General features: G+C 46.1%; 2 protein-coding genes across 7 annotated transcripts in view; both read right to left on the minus strand.

The window, feature by feature from the left end:
* Nucleotides 1–12,635, minus strand: nlgn3b (neuroligin 3b). 2 transcript variants are annotated; one of them, XM_066659653.1, is made up of 10 exons: nt 12,208–12,635; nt 10,552–10,686; nt 9,837–9,986; nt 6,958–7,607; nt 5,474–5,509; nt 4,521–4,676; nt 3,642–3,827; nt 2,804–2,928; nt 2,039–2,706; nt 1–1,096 (listed from the first exon to the last, which is right to left on the minus strand). In XM_066659653.1, the coding sequence occupies exons 4-10, from the start codon at nt 7,418–7,420 to the stop codon at nt 271–273; spliced, it is 2,460 nt and encodes an 819-aa protein (XP_066515750.1). In that variant the 5' UTR covers nt 7,421–7,607; nt 9,837–9,986; nt 10,552–10,686; nt 12,208–12,635; the 3' UTR covers nt 1–270. The 2 variants fall into 2 exon arrangements, with proteins under 2 accessions (XP_066515750.1, XP_066515749.1); XM_066659652.1 differs by lacking the exon at nt 10,552–10,686.
* Nucleotides 12,636–13,596: 961 nt separating this feature from the next.
* gria3a (glutamate receptor, ionotropic, AMPA 3a) overlaps nt 13,597–22,256 on the minus strand; it is a 51,706-nt gene continuing 43,046 nt past the window's right edge. For 3 of the 5 annotated variants that reach the window (XM_066659595.1, XM_066659593.1, XM_066659592.1), the window contains 2 exons: nt 15,128–15,379; nt 13,597–14,737 (listed from right to left, as the gene is read on the minus strand). In XM_066659595.1, coding sequence (XP_066515692.1) covers nt 15,134–15,379 — 246 coding nt within the window. In that variant the 3' untranslated portion in view covers nt 13,597–14,737; nt 15,128–15,133. Of the gene's footprint in view, nt 14,738–15,127; nt 15,380–22,256 lie in introns of those variants that run through there. The other 2 variants (XM_066659598.1, XR_010800280.1) reach the window with 2 other exon arrangements.

Here is a 22,256-nt window from a genome sequence, read left to right on the forward strand (position 1 = left end):
TGGAGGATGAGTGGAGGACAAATAGAGGATGAGAGGAGGATGTGTAAAGTATGAAAGGAGTTTGAGTGGAGGATGAGCGATTGATCAGAGGAGGATTATTATTGGATTTCTCTGATGTCTGGGTTTGACTGATGTAGGTTGGTGTATATATACTCCCAATATACTGGAGCTATTATATGAGAATGTGTGAGTGTGAGAACAGCGGGGGCGCTCTTACACCCGGGATGTGGAGTGAGAGTATGTAAGACCAGCCGGGGGTGGGGGGCACTGTTATACCCGGGTGGTGGAGTGTGAGTGGGGTAGACCCGTGTTATTGTACCCGTGGGTGAAAGTGTTGTAGGGGTGCATGCTGGGATAGCCCATGAGGGAACCAGGTGACATGGTGATGGTGTTGGGTGTAACAGTAACGCTGTTGGGCGTCATGGCTACACTGTTGGGGGTCATGAGTGGAACGTCGTCAGGAGAGCGGCGCAGAGTCAGGGCGTAGTCGCGTGGCGAGGAGGATGGCGTCACGCGCAGTGATGCGTCACCCTTGTCCCCAGCTGAGGAGGGCGGGTACGGGAGGTCGTTGGGCGGGGCGGGCCGTGGAGGTGCTGCCTGAGGGGGCGTGTCCTGTCGACTGCGCTTGTCTTTGCGGTAGTAGAGTGCAGCGAATGCCAAGACGTTGAGAAACAGCAGCGACGCCCCTACAGCGATGGTCACACTCAGCTCAGTGGAATAGTCTCGTGGGTTGGCGATGACCAGAGGTCCGCTGCGGGGCGTAGACTGGGGTGGGCGCTTGCCAGGGGTACGGGACTTTGTGCCCCCCGGCGGCCGGGCGGTGGAGCCGCGGGGGCTGTGTGTGGTCTGCGCCGGGGGCACGCGGGTGGTAGTGGAGGTGTAGTGGAACATGTCATGCAGGTTGTAGAGGTGGGGGACCAGGTGTTTCCAGAAGGCCACCTTGGTGGCCCGGTAGTGGTCCCGTACGCGGGGTTTCAGCCCAATGTGCAGGTACAGCTGGTCATGGGGGCTATATTTGGACCAGGACACCTCCTCAAACCGGTTCGCCTTGGTGTGGATGAACTTGGTGTCCTGAGGGACGGGTTTGTTGGGGTCCCTGAAGACAGAGACACAGAGACACTTCATTAAAACCTAGGATTCATAGGTTTAACCTTGACCACATTAAAGAACATGCAGCAACAAACAAACAGGGCTGAGTTCAGGATCTTCTCTAAATGTGGAAAACTGTTCTCTCGGCCTGCACTAGAGGTCGCTGTTTCACCTCACAACAAATGAATTGCTCCACTTCCTCACTTTCACACTGTCTCCCTCCCTTCCTCTCTCTCTCTCTCTAACCTCCCTCAATTAATCTCTCTGTCTCTTATTCTCTATTTTTTTCCTTCAATCTGTCTTTCTACACTACATTTCTATTCCTCGCCCTCCTTTTATCTCCCTTTTTCCTCTCCCTCTCTCCCTACATTTCTCCCACTCACCCACTTTCCTATTCATTTTTACTATTTCTTTCTATGCCTTCTCACTCATCCTCTGACTTAATTCAGTATCAGCCACGCAGCCCCAGAACGAGCTGCCCAGTGAATAGACAAATGCATGTGGACACAAATAAAGGGGCATGTCTCATACCTGGTGTTGGGTGCAGCTGATTCCCAGATAGCAAAGATTATTTGGCCCGAATGTGCCCCATCTGTAGTTCTCTAATGGCAGTTACGTGCAGTTCCACATTAAATGGGTAAGATTCCACACATGTCTGACCCACGCAACACATGCCATAAACCATGTCAAGCCTGGGTCATGACATCGGGCTCAAGCAACACAGACAGACTTGGCCCAAATGTGTCTGCTATCTGGGTTATTATAAAGGGGTGTGTCTCGTGGTTTTGTGTTTTGCTGACTGTAATAAAGGGGCGTGTCTCATTGTCTTAGGTGGAGCTGTTTGTAATAAAGGGGCATGTCTTGATATCTTGTGTGTAGCTGACTGTAATAAAGGGAATGTCTCATAGTCTTGGGTGTAGTTGAAATAATAAAGGGGTGCGTCTCGTACCCTGTCTTGGCGAAGTTGGTCCAATAGGTCATGACGACAGCGCTGAGCATGACGTCGTTACGTGAGAAGTTGCAGGGGAAGAGCTCGGTGGGTCCAATGAGCGGAACCCCGAACACATAGGGAATCTCGTCCCCATGGGCAGAGTCGGCCCAGGCAGGCTTCATGGGGCTCTGGCAGTGGTGGTAGAAGGCGTAGAAGTAAGTGGGCGATCCATAGCGGGCGTGAAGATCGGCCGTCACCATCGCCGGCTCCACCCACTGATGGTCGGTGAACATGGCGACCAGTGTCTTGCGGCGGGTCTCTGGGTTGTCCCGGTCAGCCCAGTCCGTGTACATGAACTTTATGGTCTCCCGCAGCGTGTCCTTTCCCTCTGGGTATCCATACAGTCCATCCACGAAATCCGACACAGCAAAGTCGAAGTCTGAACCTGAGACTCCTCCCTCCTCTGGCTCCACCACACCTTCCACGAAACGAAGCCCCTCCCCCTGGTTGACACCCAGCATGATGTCATAATTGAGGAACTCCCCCTGCTCCATCAGAACCTCTGGGTCATCCGGGATCAAGTCTCCATCGATGACTGGTCCGAATGCGATGTGGAAGCGAGCTGGCTGGATATCCTGCTCCACCAGCTCCCGGTAACTACGCTTCTGCATACACAGCACCAGGTCCTACTCTCACACACACACACACACATGCACACACAGTTAAACTCCACTACACACTCCAGGACACACCCTTCACTGTTCAATGCCCTTCGAGACTCACATGTGTGTCCAGCACGTTGCAGCCGACCCGCTCGGCCAGCAGGCGCGTGTACTTCACCGGCTGGTAGTTCACCGACCAACTGGAGAGAGCCGAGCCGCTCTGGATGATTGCCCTGTGGAACAGACCTGGAGAGAGGGGCATTTAAAGGGAGACAACAGTTTTACACTGAGACCACCATTCTTGTAGTGAATCCACCAGTCTTAGTGTTACAGTGAGACCACCCATAAACCACCGTCTCAATGCCGGCTCAGTACAGGGCCGTTATTCATTTACTAACACTTGTACTGTTTGGCAAGGCTTAACCCTGGATCAGTACCGAGCCCCTGATGGTTTAATTGTGAGAAAGTGTGTTTACAGGTGTGTCCGTGTGTGCATGCATGTGTGTGTCTGTATTTGTCTGTTAGTAAATTGATTGTAATTCACTCCCACTGTGAAGACAGTGGCTTAATTACCATTTAAACCTGATACAGTACTGCTGTAGGAACAAGGGAGGAGACAAGAGAAGAGAAGAGAAGAGAAGAGAAGATAGGAGGGGAGCTGTTAATAGAAGTGAGAGGAGGAGAGAGGAGAGGAAAAAGAAGGAAACATTCTCATCATTACATCTGATCAGAAACTGTGATCAGTGATCAATAGAGCAGCAGGAGCTTTGTGATCATCACTTCCTGCAGTGAAGGCAGTGGAGAAGGTTTCCATGGTTACCATCAGGACAGATTACCGTGGTAACCAGAAGATCCAAAAGTGGAGTGCCCATCCGTGTTCGAAATGTACCCTACTCCCTAGTCCCTTTGTATGTTGTGTGTTTTTAGGGATGTTTTTGTAATTTTGTGTAGTGTGTTACCCTCTGAGTGGTGGGAGAGTGTGAGGAGGCTGACACATGATGCTCCAATTCCAGATCCGAACACTGTTACTCGACCCGGATCTCCTCCGAAATATCCGATATTTTTACTGATCCAGCGCAGAGCCTGGATCTGATCTAGTAGACCGTAATTCCCTTTAGCAGCTTGGTCTCCGGTACTCAGGAATCCTAGAAAACACACACAAGTCTTTTCAAACTTGTAATGGTGACAACCATAACAGCCATGTTACCATAACAAACAGATCAACCATGTAACCATGACAACCATAATGGCCATATTACAGTAAAAATCAGACTAACCACGTAACCATGACAACAATTACAGCTATGTACCCAATACAACCTTGTAACTATAACAAACATAATAACCACATAACTTTGAATGAAATATAACCATAACACCAATAACCAATAACCATAGTAATTACTGTCCGTATGTAAATGGAGGCCTGTTGCTTACAAGCTGGACATATGTGAAGTTCAAACATCTCAAGAAAAAAATGTAAATTCCATACTGGGTTACTAAATTCTGAATTACTGATCCCACCTCCGGCCTGCCGCCCTGTCCAGGGTTTGAGTGGTCCGGGTGGCCTCCAGACCCACTGTCACCACGACCATGATGAAGCACATACAGAAGATGGAGGAATGAATGAATGAATGAATGAATGAATGAATGAATGAATGAATGTGTTCACACCTGATATGGCAGAGTCCTGGATTAATCAGCAACTGGGGCACTACCAATAACACTATTAATACTAATAATACCCAGAGGGTTAATATTTCTACTGTCTGTCTCCATTAGACCAGGACAAAACTGCCATAGTGAGAGTGTGTATGTGTGTGTGTGAGTGTGTGTACCCAGTATTCCCACTCTGTAGTTGAGTGTGATGACAATGACATTGCCATAGCTGGCGAGTACGCTGCCATCCATAATGTTTCCGGTTCCCTCCATGTATGAGCCGCCATGAATAAACAACATCACCGGCCGGGGGTCCTCCCGGGACTCACGCAAACCTTAGTGCAAAAACACACACACACACACACACACATACACACACACACACACACACACACACACACACACACACAGGTAATACTGTTCAATACTGCACTATTCTAGAGTGTACTGCTCTAGACTGACAGACACTGCACTGAAGAGAGACAGACTGTCCACTCTGAAACATTACTGGATTAGAAGCATCTAATCTAATCATTTCTACACTCACTGTCCACTCTCTCAGCTCCAATGTCCACTCTGGTCACTCAGTGTAGTTCTACACTTACTGCAGTCTATCTTTTGCTCTTCATACGTTGTTCCCCTTTTCCTCCTGTTCATCAATGGTCAGGATTCCCACAGAGCAGACAAGACCTGGTGGATCATTCTCAGTGCTGCAGTGACACTGACAGGGCAGTAGTGTGTTAGTGTGTGTCCTGTGTCCACTGATGAAGGACTAGAGGACAAACAACGCAAACTGTTCAGCTACTGTCTCTGACTTTATATCTACAAGGTGGGCCAATGAAATTGGAGTGTCTAACAGAGCGGAAAGTGAGTAGACATCAGGTTTAAAAACTCCAGCAGCACTACTGAGTCTCATCCACTCGCACCAACACAACACACAACAACACAGTGTTGAGAATGATCCACCACCCAAATCATACCTGCTCTGTGGTAGGGTGTTTACACACTTGTACTAATTCCTCCTTCTGATACAAGTTTACAACATACTTCACCAGTTACAGATCGCTGAAAGGATCAGAAATAAATATTTAACAATTTTTTTAATTTATAAAAGGAAGAGTGATGAAAATACCATCATCTTCTGAATCACCTCCTGGTTTCTTAGTGCCTGGAGAGAGAGAGAGAGAGAGAGAGAGAGAGAGAGAGAGAAACAGAAATTCACTTGGAATGCAATACCAACCTTCAAGCAAAACACTAGTGACCACCTGGAAAACCTTAGCCATCACAGAGAATAACATAGTGATAACCAAGTATCATCATAGGAACCAACTGGGATACCAGAGCAACCTCCTAGATATGCATTTAAAAAAATGAAAGATGGTACCCCCTTATGTTTTCCACATACTAGTGTATGAGTTTATGCATGTTTATTATATGTATACGTATGTGTATATGTCTGTGTGCGTGTATGTCTGTTGCGTGTGTTTGTATGTGTAGTGTGTGTGTCAAGTGAAGTCAATTTTATTTGTATAGCGCTTTCTTTTAAAAAACTGATGGTGTCACAAAGCAGCTTTGTGTCACAAAGGTGTCACAAAGACGTTGAGAATTAAAATAAAATTTAAATTACTATCCTCAGGTGAGCAAGCCAAAGGTGCCAGTGGCAAGAAAAACTCCCTCAAAGCGGGAGGAAGAAACCTTGGAAGAAACCAGGGCTCACAAGGGGGACCCATCCTTCCTTTGGTGAAACTAATTATACAAAAATATATAAAAGATGCAAAAAACTGCAGATAGAAGCAGCCTTGCCGTCTGTATAGACTGTGGAGGTATTTAGTAAAGGTCTGTGCTGAATCAGTCCCATCAAATATCCAGGAGCTGCTGCATGGTGACAAACAGGGGCCATAGATGGAAGCAGATAATGGGAATGGAGGGCAGATAACCAGTCTCAAGGCAGGTGAGCAGGAGCCTCCGGCAGACAGTCTTCCTTCAATGTCACCCGGACAGGAGGGCAGTCATTAACTCAAAGGGAGTACTGAGGTGGCATTAGTTCAGTTTGTATTTATGGATTATAGAGAATATGACTATTGTCAGAGTGTGGCGAGCAACAGCCAAAAGGAGAGGACCAGCATTTAACACAGACAAGAGGGCACCCCGAAACACTGGCATCCCCACTATCTACCATCAGCAAACCAGAGTGATCATGTGTGAGCAGTGGGGCAACAGCACCAGCATGCAATTACTTTACATGTCAATAAAATAAATTTGTAATCAATACAAAATTTTATAGGAGGCCAGTGCCATGCTGATAGAATTGGGCTGATATGATCAAATGTTCTAGTTTTTGTTAGAACCCTGTCTGCAGCATTCTGAACTACCTGAAGTTAACTTTATTTGCTGGAACATTCAGAGCATAGGCAATACAGCAATCGAACCTGTAGGTAATAAAAGCATGCACTAACTTTTCTGCGTCATGAAGGGCTAATGCATTTCTTAATTTAGCAATATTTCGAAGACGAAGTAAGCTGTCCTAGTAATGTGTTTGTCAAATGATAGATCTTGATATATCTACATAATAAAACTGAATTGAATGAAACTGAATTTAACTGTGTGTGAACTCACCGCTCTGTGTGGGGACATATATATTGAGGTAAAGACAGTCCTCGCTCTGTTCCTGAAGGTACATGGCCACCGTGTCCAGGTTATACGTGGCCCAGATGGGCATCATTATGTCAGGAACAGCGTTTCTGACCGTCTGTGGGCAAACTGGTGGGAATCTGGTGGCATTCCGAACTCCGGACCAGGCTGAGGGGGCGTCGGGGGGCATGAAGCGTTTCTCTCCCACGGGAGGTGCTGCGTAGGGGACGCCCAGATATTGGTCCACGGGTCCCAGCCCTTCAGTCGCCACAGCAACCCGCATCCCCCGCAGCCGTCCCAGCGCCGTGTTCACCGTCGGCTGATAGGTCAGCGCCGTTGCTATGGAGATGCACCACGCCACCCACACCGAACATAGGGCAGAGGTCAGAGGTCGTGTTCTGGGTGACAGGTGACCTCTTGTCCGTGTGGGCTGCATGATCTCTCTCATCACAGACTCACACACATGCACACACACTCACACACACTCCACACATACACACGGACACTCAGACAGAGGTGAAGCTCCGCCCCTCAGCCAGGTGGTTTCTGTATGGATAATGCCATTGGTTGAGGATTCTGCAGGTAAAGCTCAAGGGTCTTTTCACAGCATGAACTCCATTGCACTCCATACAATCCTAAACAAACAAACAAACAAACAAACAAACACCTAAGGTTTACTCAGATGATCAGAGAAGTTGAGAGTGCTGACCAGGTGCTGTGTTTGGTTCAGTGTGATGACTGAGCAATGATCTCAGTGCTGTGATCAGCTGATTTGTGCTCCTGTGTCACCACCACAGAGACCAGAGACCAGACACATCTCGTAAACAAACATGGTTCTTTTTCAGAGCCAAATGTGATTATTCTATTGCATTACTCAAAGAAACCTTAGTAGCCCCTTTATATTGAAGAGTGTATAACAGTTGGAGATGCTCTAGTTGCAAGTGTTCTGTGTAGCTCAGACAGAGGGTGGAGTCTGTGCCGTTTGTGCAGGAGATGCAGCGTGATTCTCCAGACTCCTGGCTCTGTTCACTAAGGTGTCACTTGTGACCCGGACTGTGTTCGGGGAGGAGAATAAAATCCAGGACAATGTTACAGACGTTTGTGTTTGCACACACAGCCCCTCCAGGTAAAGTCTGGAACAATTCTAGGAGACAGTGCATGTGGGAAAGGGATTTATTCCCTGCTCCTACATCCAGGGCATGCTCCTAGCTCCAGGGTAATACTCACTTTTATACCCAACTGCTCCATTGCAGTGAGCCATGCCTTAGCAGCTGGAACTCCACAGCACCACAGTGCTTACCGTCTGCTCCATGTGCTCAGACTGAATGCCACATAAGACCATATCAATGTAAAGAAGGGAGGGGGCCGACTATTAGCAGAGCTGACATTACAGCGGGAAAGACAGACACGGAGGGACATATTATAGCCCATAGGTTGCTCTGTAGCGACAGGCAGCTTCTTAACAAACTCTGCTTAGGAATCCGTTCATAACACTGAGAGTTTGTCTCAGTGTCCCCTCTCTCCCTTTTAACATGTGTGTCCTCCCTGTATTTCTCTCGATTTGGTTCATTCCTGGAGGAGTCAGAGCGCTGAAACCATGGCGATGTTATTCGTAAATAACGAGACTCAAATTCCACATGCTTCATGCAAAATTAAAGAGTGAAATGGAGTTAAAGCTGTGATCGCTCTTCATTTACTGCATTAGTGTTTCACTCCACCAGCTCTCAGACTGAGCCCCAGCCAAACACAGCCAGCATACCTGCGAACACTTCATCCCTGTCCTGACTCTATCCGTTTATATCCGGCTCTGGTGCTGAATTCAGACACAGCAATGTTGAAACCCAGTCCCAACAGCACCCCCGCTGATTATGTATCCTTGGTTCCCATCAAAACTGGTGGAAATACAGGGGGGCAGTTCATGGGAGAGAACTAAGGTTCCAAGAGTCCTGAACAGAACTGTTTCAGGAACCACTTCATTTGGTGGAAAAATGGTGTTTTCTCAGGGATCCCAAGTTACAGATCACTGTCACTAGAGGTTTTGACATCACCAGGATGACATCAGGAGGTGGCTGTGACATCACCAGGATCAAACCCTTACACCAGGGGTCTTCAAACAACAGCCTGATTTGATTGGCAAAAATGACAATACATCAGTCAGTGTCTAGTCTAGGTTCTCTACTCTGAGTCCTGGCTCCCAAACCCACACCACTAACAAGACGGGTTTGCTGTTTCTATCTAATGTGAGAGGTTGTGGCTGTAAGGCGACAAATCGCTGTAAACACGCAGCTGCATGAGAGACGCCATACACAGTGTCTCGTATTGATCAAGAGACAGTGCCACCTGCTACGATCGTGTTTAAAAGCTACTTCAATCCAGCTCTTTTGGAGATTCAATATTTGCACTTTTCCGTAAGTTTTCCCAAACTTACAACAAACGTGTACCGTAACACTCAGTGGAGATGTGCAAATGGAACAAATTGCCATACCTTACTCCACAGTTTACATTTTTGAAATATTATGATTTTATTCTAACTACGTCATAATGACTTTACGACATATATGACGTATATGATGTATATAGTTTTTCTAGATGTTTTCTCCTCTGGCTACAGTCTGACTGAAAGACTTTGATTAAAAAGTTGGAGGACAGCATTACAAAACTTGTCAGCATTTCTTGAGCCATTGCAACTTTTACAGAGGTCACTGTTAAACAAACTGACAACTTTCTCCCTAATTACTAACAAAACACAATCACAATTAAACACTGTGATTAGGTCAAGGCCTGCCTCATCACTTAATCTGTAATACATAGTAGATAACGTCCCTGTTAGCATGTTAAAAGTGAAGATACTTAAAACTACTTACCTGTTATTGCTTGTCTCTCAGGTAGGGAGGTCAAAGGAAAAGTGGTCCATCCAACTTCCCTTTTTGTAGATGCCGAAGGGCCCTCGGATAACTAACAATGTGTCGTGAGAATGGTTTAGGCTCAGGCTAATTAGGGGGTGGGACTAAAGCCTATAAAGAGAGATGAGTAGAGTCATTAGGAGGGGGGAAATTCAAAGTGGAAACACCAGTCCTAGAGGTCTAGGGGCTGTAGGTTTTGAACAAGTTTAATAGTTGCAGTGTATATTGATATATGCATATTTTTTTACTATTGTTTTCTTTTTGGTATAATCTTTTATTATTATTCATTTGTGTGGATTAAATATAATAACTGAAGCGCTTATGGTGAAAATAATTTTGGTTTGGAGTGATCCATTTTTGTCGGACCCAGTTTCCTGTCCTCCCACTCAGTCCGGTAGCAACAACTATTTCCCTACATAACACACACACACACACAGGAGTCAGGAACATTATTCAAGCTCTCACACTCTGCTGCTGAAGCTCATTCTCCTGAACCCGTCTTGACTGCAGTTTCAGTATCACTCAGACAATCTCAGACAGCTTCTTGATCAGTGTGTGTGTGTGTGTGTGTGTGTGAGTGACAGAAAGAGTGTGTGCATTTTCAGTAGCTCCTGCTCTAACCAGTGTGGGTGTGTCATCCCCCAGTTACAAGCAGCTGAAACAGCACGAAACCCACAGTGCGTTCAGCAAATCCTTGTCTGGACACTTTTCCCGGAATTCCTTCCCGTCCACAGCACAGTTCCATAACCATGTCAGGACTCCTCCGAACCAGCAGAGGGCGGCAACACTTCAGTAGGCCAGATGGATAAGCCTAGAAGAAAGTTTTGGAGTTGCTTTGGATCAGCGCCTGAGGAAGGTTCAAGAGACACTCTAACAAAATGTCCCTACAGAGCAGATACAGCTTTGCTCAGCTGCAGACACACAGGGGTTACCTGCAGTTAGCATCATGCTAATTGGTGGGTATTAGCTTCTTTCACTCTCTCTCTTTTTCTTTCTCTCTATCAATGTGGAGTTTAAGTTGTTTTATATGTATTTGAAAGAGAAAGAGAAATAGTTTGTGTGAGAAAGAAAGTGTGAGAGAGGTATTTCAAAGAGAGAGAGCGAGAGAGAGAGAGAGAGAGAATGGTGGTGAATACCAATGTTGCTGTGTTTCCTCTTCTGTAGTGCAGTGAAGGATGATAAACTATGCGGAGGAGAATCCATGTGCATGCACGCACACACACACACTCCAACTGTAATACACATTTCATTTACACGCTACACCCTCACCTCCAAACTCTTATGGCTCAATTAGTACTACACACAAACACTACACACAGAGACACACTACACACATATACTCACACACACATTAACACAGAGATTTATTCACTCTCACACATTTTAAGCAAACCAACAGATGGCTAAATCACCATGACAACACATACGGGTCTCATCTCTAACACTGAGCCTCACATAGCCCATAATAATCACCCAGCACACATACATAGAGAAAGAGAGAGAGAGAGAGAGAGACACTGCACCCTACTTACACACTACACACTCAGTGCACATTCAATACACAATCACTACACACTCAACACTATCACTACACACTAAATAAACTATAAGTATACACTCAATACATAATCAATACACAATCACTACACTATAACTACACACTCAATACACTATACACACTCAATAGCCTATCACTACACATGCAAAACACAATCACTACACACTCAATAAACACACTGCACACTAGTCTGTACACACTCACTACACAATCAATATGCAATCACTACACACTCAGTACACAATATTTCACTCAGTGTTTCTCCACATTTGTGTTTTCATCTCTCTCTCAAGGTATGCATGCTCTGAATTCTCGTATCCTCGATTTCTTCCATTTTCCATCTATCACCTTCTCTCTCTTTCTCTCTCCCCTTCTCAGTTCAGCTCGTCCCTCTTATCTCTCTCCACCTCCCTCACCATCTCTCCATCACTCCTCTCTCCACCTCTCCATTTCTCTCACCATCACGCCTCCTCTCTCCACTTCTCCATTTCTTTTCCTGCACCTCTATCTCTCTCGTTTCCTTTCCACCCACATCTGTCTCTATCCATCTTTTTTGCTTTGACTCTCTGTCGTCCTCCCGCTCTCTCTCTCCTTCTCTGCACCCCCCCCTCCCCCCCTCCCGATGTGGAATGGCGGTAAGGATCTAAGCCCAGAAGCACGAGCGCGGTGTAATCTCGGTGGCAGCGCGCGCTTCGCCCTCGTTTTGAGGCGCGTTAATTCCGCCGCGTGCACGCGCCCCTCGCGCGGATATAAACCGCTGGTTCTGGGTCTCACCTGCAGACCTCCCGCGCCGGTGTCTCGCGCCTTCGTTCCGGTCCCGTCCGCTCGTGCGTGCGCGGAATCTTTGATCTCATCCTCCTGAGCGCCGCCCCCGCCTCGCGCCGTACGCGCGCACACACGCTCCCTCTGCTCCTCCTGTCTCTGTCTCCCTGTATCTTTCTCTCTCTCTCTTTCTCTGTGTCCGTCTCTATCTTTCCTTTTCTCTCTCTGTTTCCGCGGTTCTCCTCGGCCGTAAGCGTCTCTTCGTTGCGGGAACGCGCAGCGCGGTCACGGACGCAAGGTCAGGAGCGCGCAGTGCCGAGCGCGCGCCCGTTGCCAGGCAACCGCGAGCACAAGGCGCTTACAAGCACGCGTGGAATAAAGATCAGGAGCGGGAAACACCCCGCGCGCACTTCACAGAAAAACACCCCGAGAAATGAATATTCATAAACTCCCAAAAAAATACCAGCAGATGCTGGACACGCCCACTTTACACTGATCACGCCCCCTGCGCGTACACTGTTCAAGCAGAACAAGACTAATAGCACAGGAGCCTGGATTCCATTGGCCAATCACAGCACTACACTGGACCCTATTAGCCAATCAGCTTATTATACTGGACGCTATCAGCCATTCACCACACTACAGTGGACTCTATCAGCCAATCACAGCACTACAGTGGACTCTATCAGGCAAAATCACAGCACGGGGTCCCAGTTATTTCTACAATTCTTTCTCCCCTCACTCATGTCACTGCAGTTTTACAGTCTTACAGACTGTAGTCCATCTATTCCTCCCACTATTCTTCAGTGGTCGGGACTCCCACAGAGCAGGTATAATTTGGGTGGTGGATAGGTCTCATTGCTGCAGTGACACTGATGTGGCGGTGGTGTGTTAGTGTGTGTTGTGCTGGTACGAGTGGATCAGACACAGAAGTGCTGCTGAAGTTTTTAAACCCTGTGCCCTTTCACTGTCCACTCTGTTAGACACTCCTACCTAGTTGGTCCACATTGTAGATGTCAGAGACAGTAGCTCATCTGTTGCTGCAGTTGGTCTGTGTTGGTCGTCCTCTAGTCCTTCATCAGTAGACACTGTAGATCCACTTGGGTCAACCTTGAGCCCCCAACAGCGCCCCCTTCAGATAGTCAGTGTCCATCTCTGAGCGAGAGGAGATCTTTCTTCTACACTGTCACTCCAGCTCTGATCACATCCACTGTCCATTGTCCCCCACTGTTTACTGTCCTCATTTTCTGTGAGGGGCTTTTAGAGGACATCAGGTTCCATTTACACAACACTCTCCAATGTTCTGTCGCTCACTGAAACACTGTCCATCTCTGTATTTACACCTCACCTAGTGGATTGTGGGAAAAGACTCCAGAGACAGGGCTTCGTTTTCTGGTCTAACTTTATTAATAAACTTTAATAAAACTAAAGAGAACACAAGCATCATGCAGGAGAGACAGAGAGAGAAAAAGAATGAGAGAGGCAGAGAGAGAGAGAGAGAGAGAGAAAGAGAGAGAGACAGATGAACATTATGGATGTCCTGCGATGCTGGACCCTCTGTCCATCTCTGTGAGAATGAAGGACTGTGACTGGACTCTGGACCCGGGGTGAACTGGGCATGGACAGCGGTCCCAAGCCGGTGTGTCCTGTCGGAGACACTGGAGCTAAATGGTGTGGTGGACACTGACAAATCATGCAGGACTGGTTTAAACCTCTGGTTCATTTCAGGTTGTGTCTGTACCTGAGTAGACCTCCTTCACACACCTGCAGCGCTCCTAAATGGGCCAGGACCTAGAAGACCACTAGAGGGAGATATTGCTTTTGATCTTCTTTTAGTGTTCTGCCTTGGCTTTAATCTTTGCATAGAAGCAGTTAAACTGCCAGTTGTAGAACATAAAGGGTTTTTGTTGAACATGTTTACAATTTCACACTAGAGCTGATTCTGACCTGATTTAGAGACCAGAAGCGGGTCAGAACCTCCTTAAACACAACACAACACTCAGGAACGGGTCAAGAGACACCAGTCTGGATTAGAGTTATGGGTTCTAGACTGCATCACTGTGGAGGAGCTGAACTATTCTAGAGTGGATCACTTTTCTCGGAGCTGAACTGTTCTAGAGTGGATCACTTTTCTCGGAGCTGAACTGCTCTAGAGTGGATCACTGTTCTCAGAGCTGAACTGTTCTAGAGTGGATCACTGTTCTCAGAGCTGAACTGCTCTAGAGTGGATCACTGTTCTCGGAGCTGAACTGTTCTAGAGTGCTGAGTGCTTTGAGTGTTGTGTTGGTTGGCATGTTGCTTGTTTGTTTGTATGTTTGCATGTCCTGGCAAGCTGGAAGGGTGTTTTGTAAGGCACTGCGAGTCTGAGAGTGCAGTCGCTACGGTAACAGCAGAACCAGAGTGAGAGAGGCAGAAGCTGAGGTGTTTGTTGAGGAGTGCAGGGTGGTGGGAGGAGCCACTCTCCAAAAGAGGCGAGTCCCAATATAATTTAAAAGTAACTGAGAATCCGGTCCCCCAAGAATTGTGACATCAATAGTTGGGTCTGGAAACAAACGGAAAGAGTTGCAGTGAATCATCAGCAACACAACACATTCACCTCAGCACTGATCAACACAACACTGCCTTTAATCATTGACCAGCATCACTTGCTGGTGATCAGTTCTGACCCAGCTCCAGAACAGCATTGATTGACTAACACAGTAATAACAACTACAGCAAGAATCGAACATGCTAGGTTGTTTCTATGGTAACCCTGTGTTGTTAGGTGGTTGCTATGGTAACTCAGATGTTTGTAATTTCTAGGTGATTGTTATGGTACCCCAGGTTGGTAAGTGGTTGCTACGTTACCTAGTGTGTTAATGTGTTTATAGGTGGTTGCTATGGTTACTCAGTGTGTTGACAATGTGTGTAATGGTCTTGTAGGGTTATGTACCGTGTGCTATATCTTGACGCTCTCTGAACCGTAGACGTTGTAGCCCTCACGGTACGTGGTGAAGCTCTGTGCATTACTGGGAGTTGTAGCTTTGAAGTTCTGGGCGTTTTTAGCGAGTTTCAGCTGCTTCGTTTCCTGCCGAGATTTATAACAAAACTCCACCAAAGCCACCGTCATCGCCAGCCCCAGACCCCCCACAAGGATGTAGAAGACCCCTGCCACGTTACTGAGACTCAGAGCACTCGTCTTATCCTGTAGAATACATACAGACACAAAGTCATACACGCACACACACACTCACTCACTTTCATACACACACACACACACCGTCATACACACACACTGACACATATACACCCCATCATACACACTCTCACACATAAAAACACACAGTGTAATTCACACACACCATCATACATGCAACATCATATGCACACACACACACACCATCATACACACACACTGACACCCCATTATACACACACACAAACACTCATTGGAGGTATGAGGAGAGATTGAGGGATGGAAAGGAGGGCGTTTCCCATCAGACGTTTACAGAGGAATTGTTAAACCAGAGAAACTCCAACTCCACATCCATCACCTTCAGAGGGATGGGGTCTCAGTTCTTGTTGGGATAGAAGGGTGTGGTCAAGTGCAACCTGGCCCTTCAAACTGATTTATTTCAGAGTCACACTGCTTGTGCCTTGTGAATCACCGTCCAGACGCAGCACAACAATCAATGTAACTCACAAATGTCAGTATTATCTCCCTGAAACAGTACGATCACACTTAAAACAGTATTATCTTAGTTTAAGAAATCTTCAGTGGATTATTGCCCTTTACTTCAGAACAAGCAAAAAACATCACCAGTAGTAGCTGATGCCTGTGTAGTCAGCTGTACATTTACAGTTTAGAAACATCTAGCACCTGATATTATAAAATTTAATGTGGAACTTTAATGTGGGACTTTAAATCTGAAAGTCCAGTAGATCCTCTGATATCACTGCAGATTGGAAGCGCTGCTTCAGAGCACCACTAGTCACCTGGGAATGAAGCGCTGCTCTTTTTTTTTTGTGTTCTGGTGACGTGTCAGGGTCTTGGAGGGTTGTCCGGTTTTGCAGGGGGAGATTTTAGCCACTCTTTTACCACTCTGTAACTTTGCTCCAAGGGGCAAGAGGACACTCCAAAACAAGTGGGAGGGGGAAAAATAAGAAATGTGTAGTAGGGATCAGGTTTGGACTGGTCTAGGTCCAGTGTTGACAGGTCCGGAGAGCATTGACTCAGGTCCGGAGAGCAATATTCCTGAGTTTACAGACTTGACTGATGTTGTGTGTTGGAGGATCTCTGTCTTAACTGTTCACATTGGCTCAGAGGTGGAAGGGTTCGATAGCTCTTTCATCCCATACACATCACATACACACACACACACACACAAACAAACACATAGACACAGGAGCAGTGTGGAGCCAAGACTGAGCCACTGAGTCGTATTGTTGTGTGGTAAAGCTGTCCAGTGAAGTTGTCCATTGTTGTGGGTGGTCCGCGATGCTGGGGGGGCAGGGTTAGTGCAGGTGAGGAATGGGTTATTTGTTTAATGTTATTATGGCAATTCCCCTCTCTGAACTACTTCTGCAAACTTCACAGCTTTCAAAACTCACTGAAGGACACCAGCATGTTCAGCTGAGGACCAGCGTCACATTTCAAACACTAAGACAAGCCTCAACACACACACACACTCAATCCTGCCATTCTGCTGCCATGGCAACCTGCCTCACAAGCACACACAAACATGTTCGTTCAGCATGAGACCATTCACATCTTTAACCTTGTGAGAGCGTCGCCGAAGCAACGGAGGTGGCCACAGCAAGGCTGTTGCCGCATTCAGTTGTCATGGATACAGATATTGTTAGATCAGTAGCGGCATTGCCAGGCTGCTTGTCTTTAGAATTTGGTTGTGATCTCACAAATTTAAACCCCCGGTCTATCACTTCCCTAAAGTTGTCACGTGTGAAACTACCACTGTCACACCTCGACATCTCCCGCTCCGCGGCATCACCACGGCAACACTGTCCTGCACAGTGACCTGTGGCAATGCCCAGGACGGGGCGTAGCCTGAAGTAGCGTTTACGTACCACAGTGCACAACATCAGTGAATGCAATACACACAGGCCACACATGCAAATTGGACGCACACCGGAACATGGAAATGGTTTTTCAGGGCGGTTGCCAAGGCAGCAGAGTTATGAGTTTTATGGATGGGATCATCCATAAAAATTATAACTCTATCACAGTGCAAGAAAAAAAAAATGAACCTCAACTCTATATTAGTGTCACACTGGAATACATTAATACTGCGCTGTGTAAACGTTAGTCACTACTGCCGATGTGCTACGTGTGTGAGCTGAGGGAAATATTAGGGGCCAGTACTCTAGGAGGCGCTGTGGTCTCCTACAGTGCTGGAGGCAGCTGGTCAGATTTGTTAAGGTGGAGTTTAAGGTGGTGCTATGTGTGTGCAAGTGATTTGAGGTGCGTGTGGCTCTGGAAACTGACCTTACTTCCGGAATCCTTGGTCCCACATTCCCCTTTATCGTACCACCACTTGTTTTTCAGCTTGTCTAAGATGCCTTGTTCACTGAGTTTCAATACTGCAAGGTTTACAGGAGTTCTTCACGAGGGAAATAACATAAATAACATTGCAGCATTATGTTATCTTATGTTATTAAAACTTAACATCTAATTTTCTTTCTTTTCTAAGTCTCTAAGATCTACAACCAAAGCGATCACCTGCTCTGGTTCTCATCGTTACAGAGAGAGACAGAAAGAGAGAGACAGGAAAAGCAAGAGAGAGAGAGAGAGAGAGAGAGAGAGAGAGAGAGAGAGAGAGAGAAAGAGAGAAAGACACAGGCAGAGCGAGGTAGCGAGGAAAAAGGAGGAAGAGGAGGCAGGCATCACTAGCAATGGTTTTACCTTTGACCTTTTGACCTGGCAGTGCTACCTGACCTTACCAGGATGAGGGTAAAGTTAGCGTGTCTGCGCGGCTCTGGCAGAAACAGGTAACCATGGTAACACAGCCAGAACCACCCACACTGGGTGGAGCATCAGGAGAACATGAATAGTCATCACTGCTCTTATACACATCCACTGCTCCACTGGGAGCATCATGACCATATAAGGACTTCCTGCTCTGAGCTGGATGCCCACATATGGAGTTCCTACTTCTCTCTGTGGCAGACATGAACCGGAAACTGTCCTGTATGCGGTATTTATCCAAAGTTTCTAGCACTAACTAAACGTCAACTTGCCCACACTACAGGATAATCGAGCTTATTTTGAGGACGATTTAGTCATCCAACGATCACAAGAGGTTTCCTGGTTTTAGGGAGATCATAACCGATTACTTTCTTAGATTATCCTGTAGTGTGGGGAATCTGTAATACAATTTTTACTCCTCCAATCTTCTCTCAGTGCAGTCGAGGCCACCCAGATTATGAATCGTAAATATGAAATGTTCACGACTCAGAATCCTGTAGTGTGAGGGGTGTGAAACGCCACATTGACGTCATGCCTTAAAGATGATAAACCAATGCCAGTCGAGCTGGGATTATTTCACTGCCATCCACCATGTTTGTTTACATCCAGGCTGTGGCTGAAATGACCAGGGGGCTGTCAACTCAGGAAGTATTTTGAGGGTGGAAGGTACAGTGTCATGTCTGTATTTAAAGCTAAATTACTGCCTGTTTTGCTCCGATATCTTCACAGCTGTAATTATTCTGGCGAGGGGCAGTAGTGTAAAAGTGCCCTGGCATTGTGCTTAAATACTGAATACTCTAATGTTACTAACACCTTCATTTCAAAATGCTGCCTTCTAAGGCAACAAGAGCGCAAAGCACCTGCTGCTTTTGTTTCGGACAGAGCCCTAGTGTGTGAAAAACTCCCGCCTGATGTTGGGATGTAGCATTATGGGAGAAACTCCCACGAAGTTTTGTGTAGCGGAGCTTTTCTGTCAGTGTATTTGATCAGAAAGTGTGTGGTGGTTCATTAAGGGTGGATCACGTAGTGAGGACTAACAACGATCAAGCACAAGTGAAAAATGTTTTTATGTTTGGGGTGTCTGACGTTTTCAACATTGGTCAGGATATTTAAAATCCTGTAGTATAAGGCAGACATTAATTAAGGAGCTCCACATTAATAATGCTGTATGCTGCAAGCTAACAACACACTGAATCACCAGCTTATTAAATGCACCATATACAATTCTGAAAGTTCTCGCAGCACAAACAACCACCCACCCCCCATTTCTGTCACAGAGAAATACAACCACACCCACAACTCATTATATGGGCATCCAGCTCAGGACCAGGAGTCCTTATATGGACGTGATGTCCACTACAGAAGGACCACGGGACTTCAGAGGCCTGTAGTTAAATAATTGGTTAAAATATAAAGTGCAGCTTTTCTGGAGTCTGGATTAAGCAAGCTGGATCAGGCAGGATCCAGAACCTTTCCTCGACTATCAGACAGAAATCAGCATTCCAACAGGGAGAGGTCTCAGGCCGAACAGTTTACACCAGAACACTCCAGATGCACAAGTGCTTTAACAAAAACACAGACATCACTCGCTGCTGGGAGCAAACCCAGTCCATCTCTAAATCTGGGAATGGTGGAGAGTTTGGCTCTGAATCTGCTGGTTGTTGTTGGTGTTTGATCCTGAGCCCGTGGAGTGTTCTGAGGTGTAAAATGTAAAATATGTCATTGACAGGGCTGCTGGGTAACTCAGTTTATTTCCTTTCTGTTAAAATGACGACGGTATGTAATTCAACACCAGCAAATATACGGCACTCCACTAGCATAGGATCCTCGGGTAATCTCAACCCTCTCTAGTTATAAACTAGGGCAGACCTGTGGCCTTCTCTCCACATCTGCGCTTACAGAACCCAGACTTACACCTTTCCACCCTGATTTCACAGAGAACCCAGAGAACAGAACTTAAATTCTGCTAAAGAGGAGAATGTCCCAGAACCTGTATACAGTGCAGAGAACTGGAACCAGAAGGTGTTCGCTGGCTTCTCCAGCAGAACTCCTGGAAAGTGAAGGCACGAGTCTGAAAACGTGGGTCATGTCTGTAGAAAATAGAACACTGTAAACACTGAAATCTCCAGTGGATCCAGCTGTGCACAGTGCAGTAAATAAATCATCAGCTTCCTGGAAGACTGGGGGAGGGGCATAGTTGGTGTAGTTATTAATGTTTAATTAACCAAGGGTTCATTCAGGAATGAGATTAAAGAACTGGACTTGGTCAGAACTGTAGCCAAAAAGTCCTCAGACCAAGAGGGGTAAAACCCTCATACCCTAGAGGGGTAAAGCTCACAGACACAGATGGGTACAGCCATCAGACACAGAAGGGTAAAACTCTCATACCCCAGAGGGGTAAAGCCCACAGACCCAGAGGGGTAAAGCCATCAGGCCCCAGAGGGCAGAACTAAATAAAGCCTGTGATTTCTCTTCAGGGGGCTGGGGTGTTTAGTAAATAATGTTATATTTCTGAGAAGCTGTGATTTTTTAATTTGTGTTGTTGGTTTATGTTTGTCCTATTCTCCCACGTTTCAGAGACAGACCCTGAAGACATCAGTAAGTCTGTGTAAACTCAGCTAACAATCTCAGAACATTCTCTGTAAAGGACAAACACTCGAGGCCTGTCTTACCCACCTGGGTCTTTCATGCTGTGTGCAGGACACTAAAATTTACATCAAACATAAACAAATGCTGAGAGAAACATTTATCCTCAGTGGACATGACTCTAATAGAGTTTAAACTCAGTCTGGCTGCAGAAGGCCACAGGTCACTAACCTCTGAGCTGAGACTAAACAAGACAAGGGCTGCGTCCCAATTGTGTATAACCATACTCCCTACATAGTGCACTTCACAGATTATAAACTAACACTACTGCATGCAGGCAGTCCCCTAAATGTTAGAGGGATGTGAAGCTCATATTGAATATAAATTGTTTTATTACTTGACATACAGTGCACTACTTTAAGGCAGAAACTGGTTTTTAAGACCTATACTCTGCACAATGCAGTGTGGAGGGAGATATTAGAGTTTTAGGCTTTGAACAAAATGGCGGACAGCATTGCAGCTGCAGCTTAGTGTGATTGTTATTTTTTCATAGCAATTGTTCATCATGTTCAATAGTGTACAGGTGTTGGTCATAAAATTAGAATATCATGAAAAAGTTGATTTATTTCAGTAATTCCATTCAAAAAGTGAAACTTGTATATTATACTCATTCATTACACACAGACTGATATATTTCAAGTTTTTATTTCTTTTAATTTGATGATTATAACTGACAACTAATGAAAACCCCAAATTCAGTATCTCAGAAAATTAGAATATTTCTTAAGACCAATACAAAAAAAGGATTTTTAGAAACACTGGCCAACTGAAAAGTATGAACATGAAAAGTATGCGCATGTACAGCACTCACAGTACTCACTGTACAGTACTTAGTTGGGGCTCCTTTTGCCTGAATTACTGCAGCAATGCAGCGTGGCGTGGAGTCGATAAGTCTGTGGCACTGCTCAGGTGTTATATGAGAGCCCAGGTTGCTCTGATAGTGGCCTTCAGCTCTTCTGCATTGTTGGGTCTGGAATATTACATCTTCCTCTTCATAATACCCCATAGATTTTCTAGGGGGTTAAGGTCAGGTGAGTTTGCTGACCAATTAAGAACAGGGAGACCATGATCCTTAAACCAGGGAATGGTAGCTTTGACACAGCATACAGGTGCCAAGACCTGTTGGAAAATGAAACCTTTATCTCCATAAAGTTGGTCAGCAGCAGGAAGCATGAAGTGCTCTAAAACTTCCTGGTCGATGGCTGCGTTGACCTTGGACTTCAGAAAACACAGAGGACCAACACCAGCAGATGACATGGCACCCCAAACCATCACTGACTGTGGAAACTTTACACTGGACCTCAAACAATGTGGATTCTGTGCCTTTCCTCTCTTCCTTCAGACTCTGGGACCTTGATTTCCAAAGAAATGCAAAATTTACTTTCATCAGAGAAAGTAACTTGGACCACTCAGCAGCAGTCCAGTTCTTTTTGGAAGTGAGACACTTCTGACA

The sequence above is a fragment of the Hoplias malabaricus genome, chromosome 2 (genome assembly GCF_029633855.1).
Source record: "Hoplias malabaricus isolate fHopMal1 chromosome 2, fHopMal1.hap1, whole genome shotgun sequence".
Taxonomy (NCBI): Eukaryota; Metazoa; Chordata; class Actinopteri; order Characiformes; family Erythrinidae; genus Hoplias; species Hoplias malabaricus.

What these genes read in the sequence shown, in the direction of transcription:
- nlgn3b (XM_066659652.1), bottom strand. Translation starts at nt 7,420, where the DNA reads ATGAGAGAGATCATGCAGCCCACACGGACAAGAGGTCACCTGTCACCC. An exon ending in ACTCTCCCACCACTCAGAGG is followed by an intron (nt 2,929 to 3,641) that starts GTAACACACTAC and finishes CCCTCTCTCCAG; the next exon opens with GTCTGTTCCACAGGGCAATC. An exon ending in ACCAACTTCGCCAAGACAGG is followed by an intron (nt 1,097 to 2,038) that starts GTACGAGACGCA and finishes CTCTGTCTTCAG; the next exon opens with GGACCCCAACAAACCCGTCC.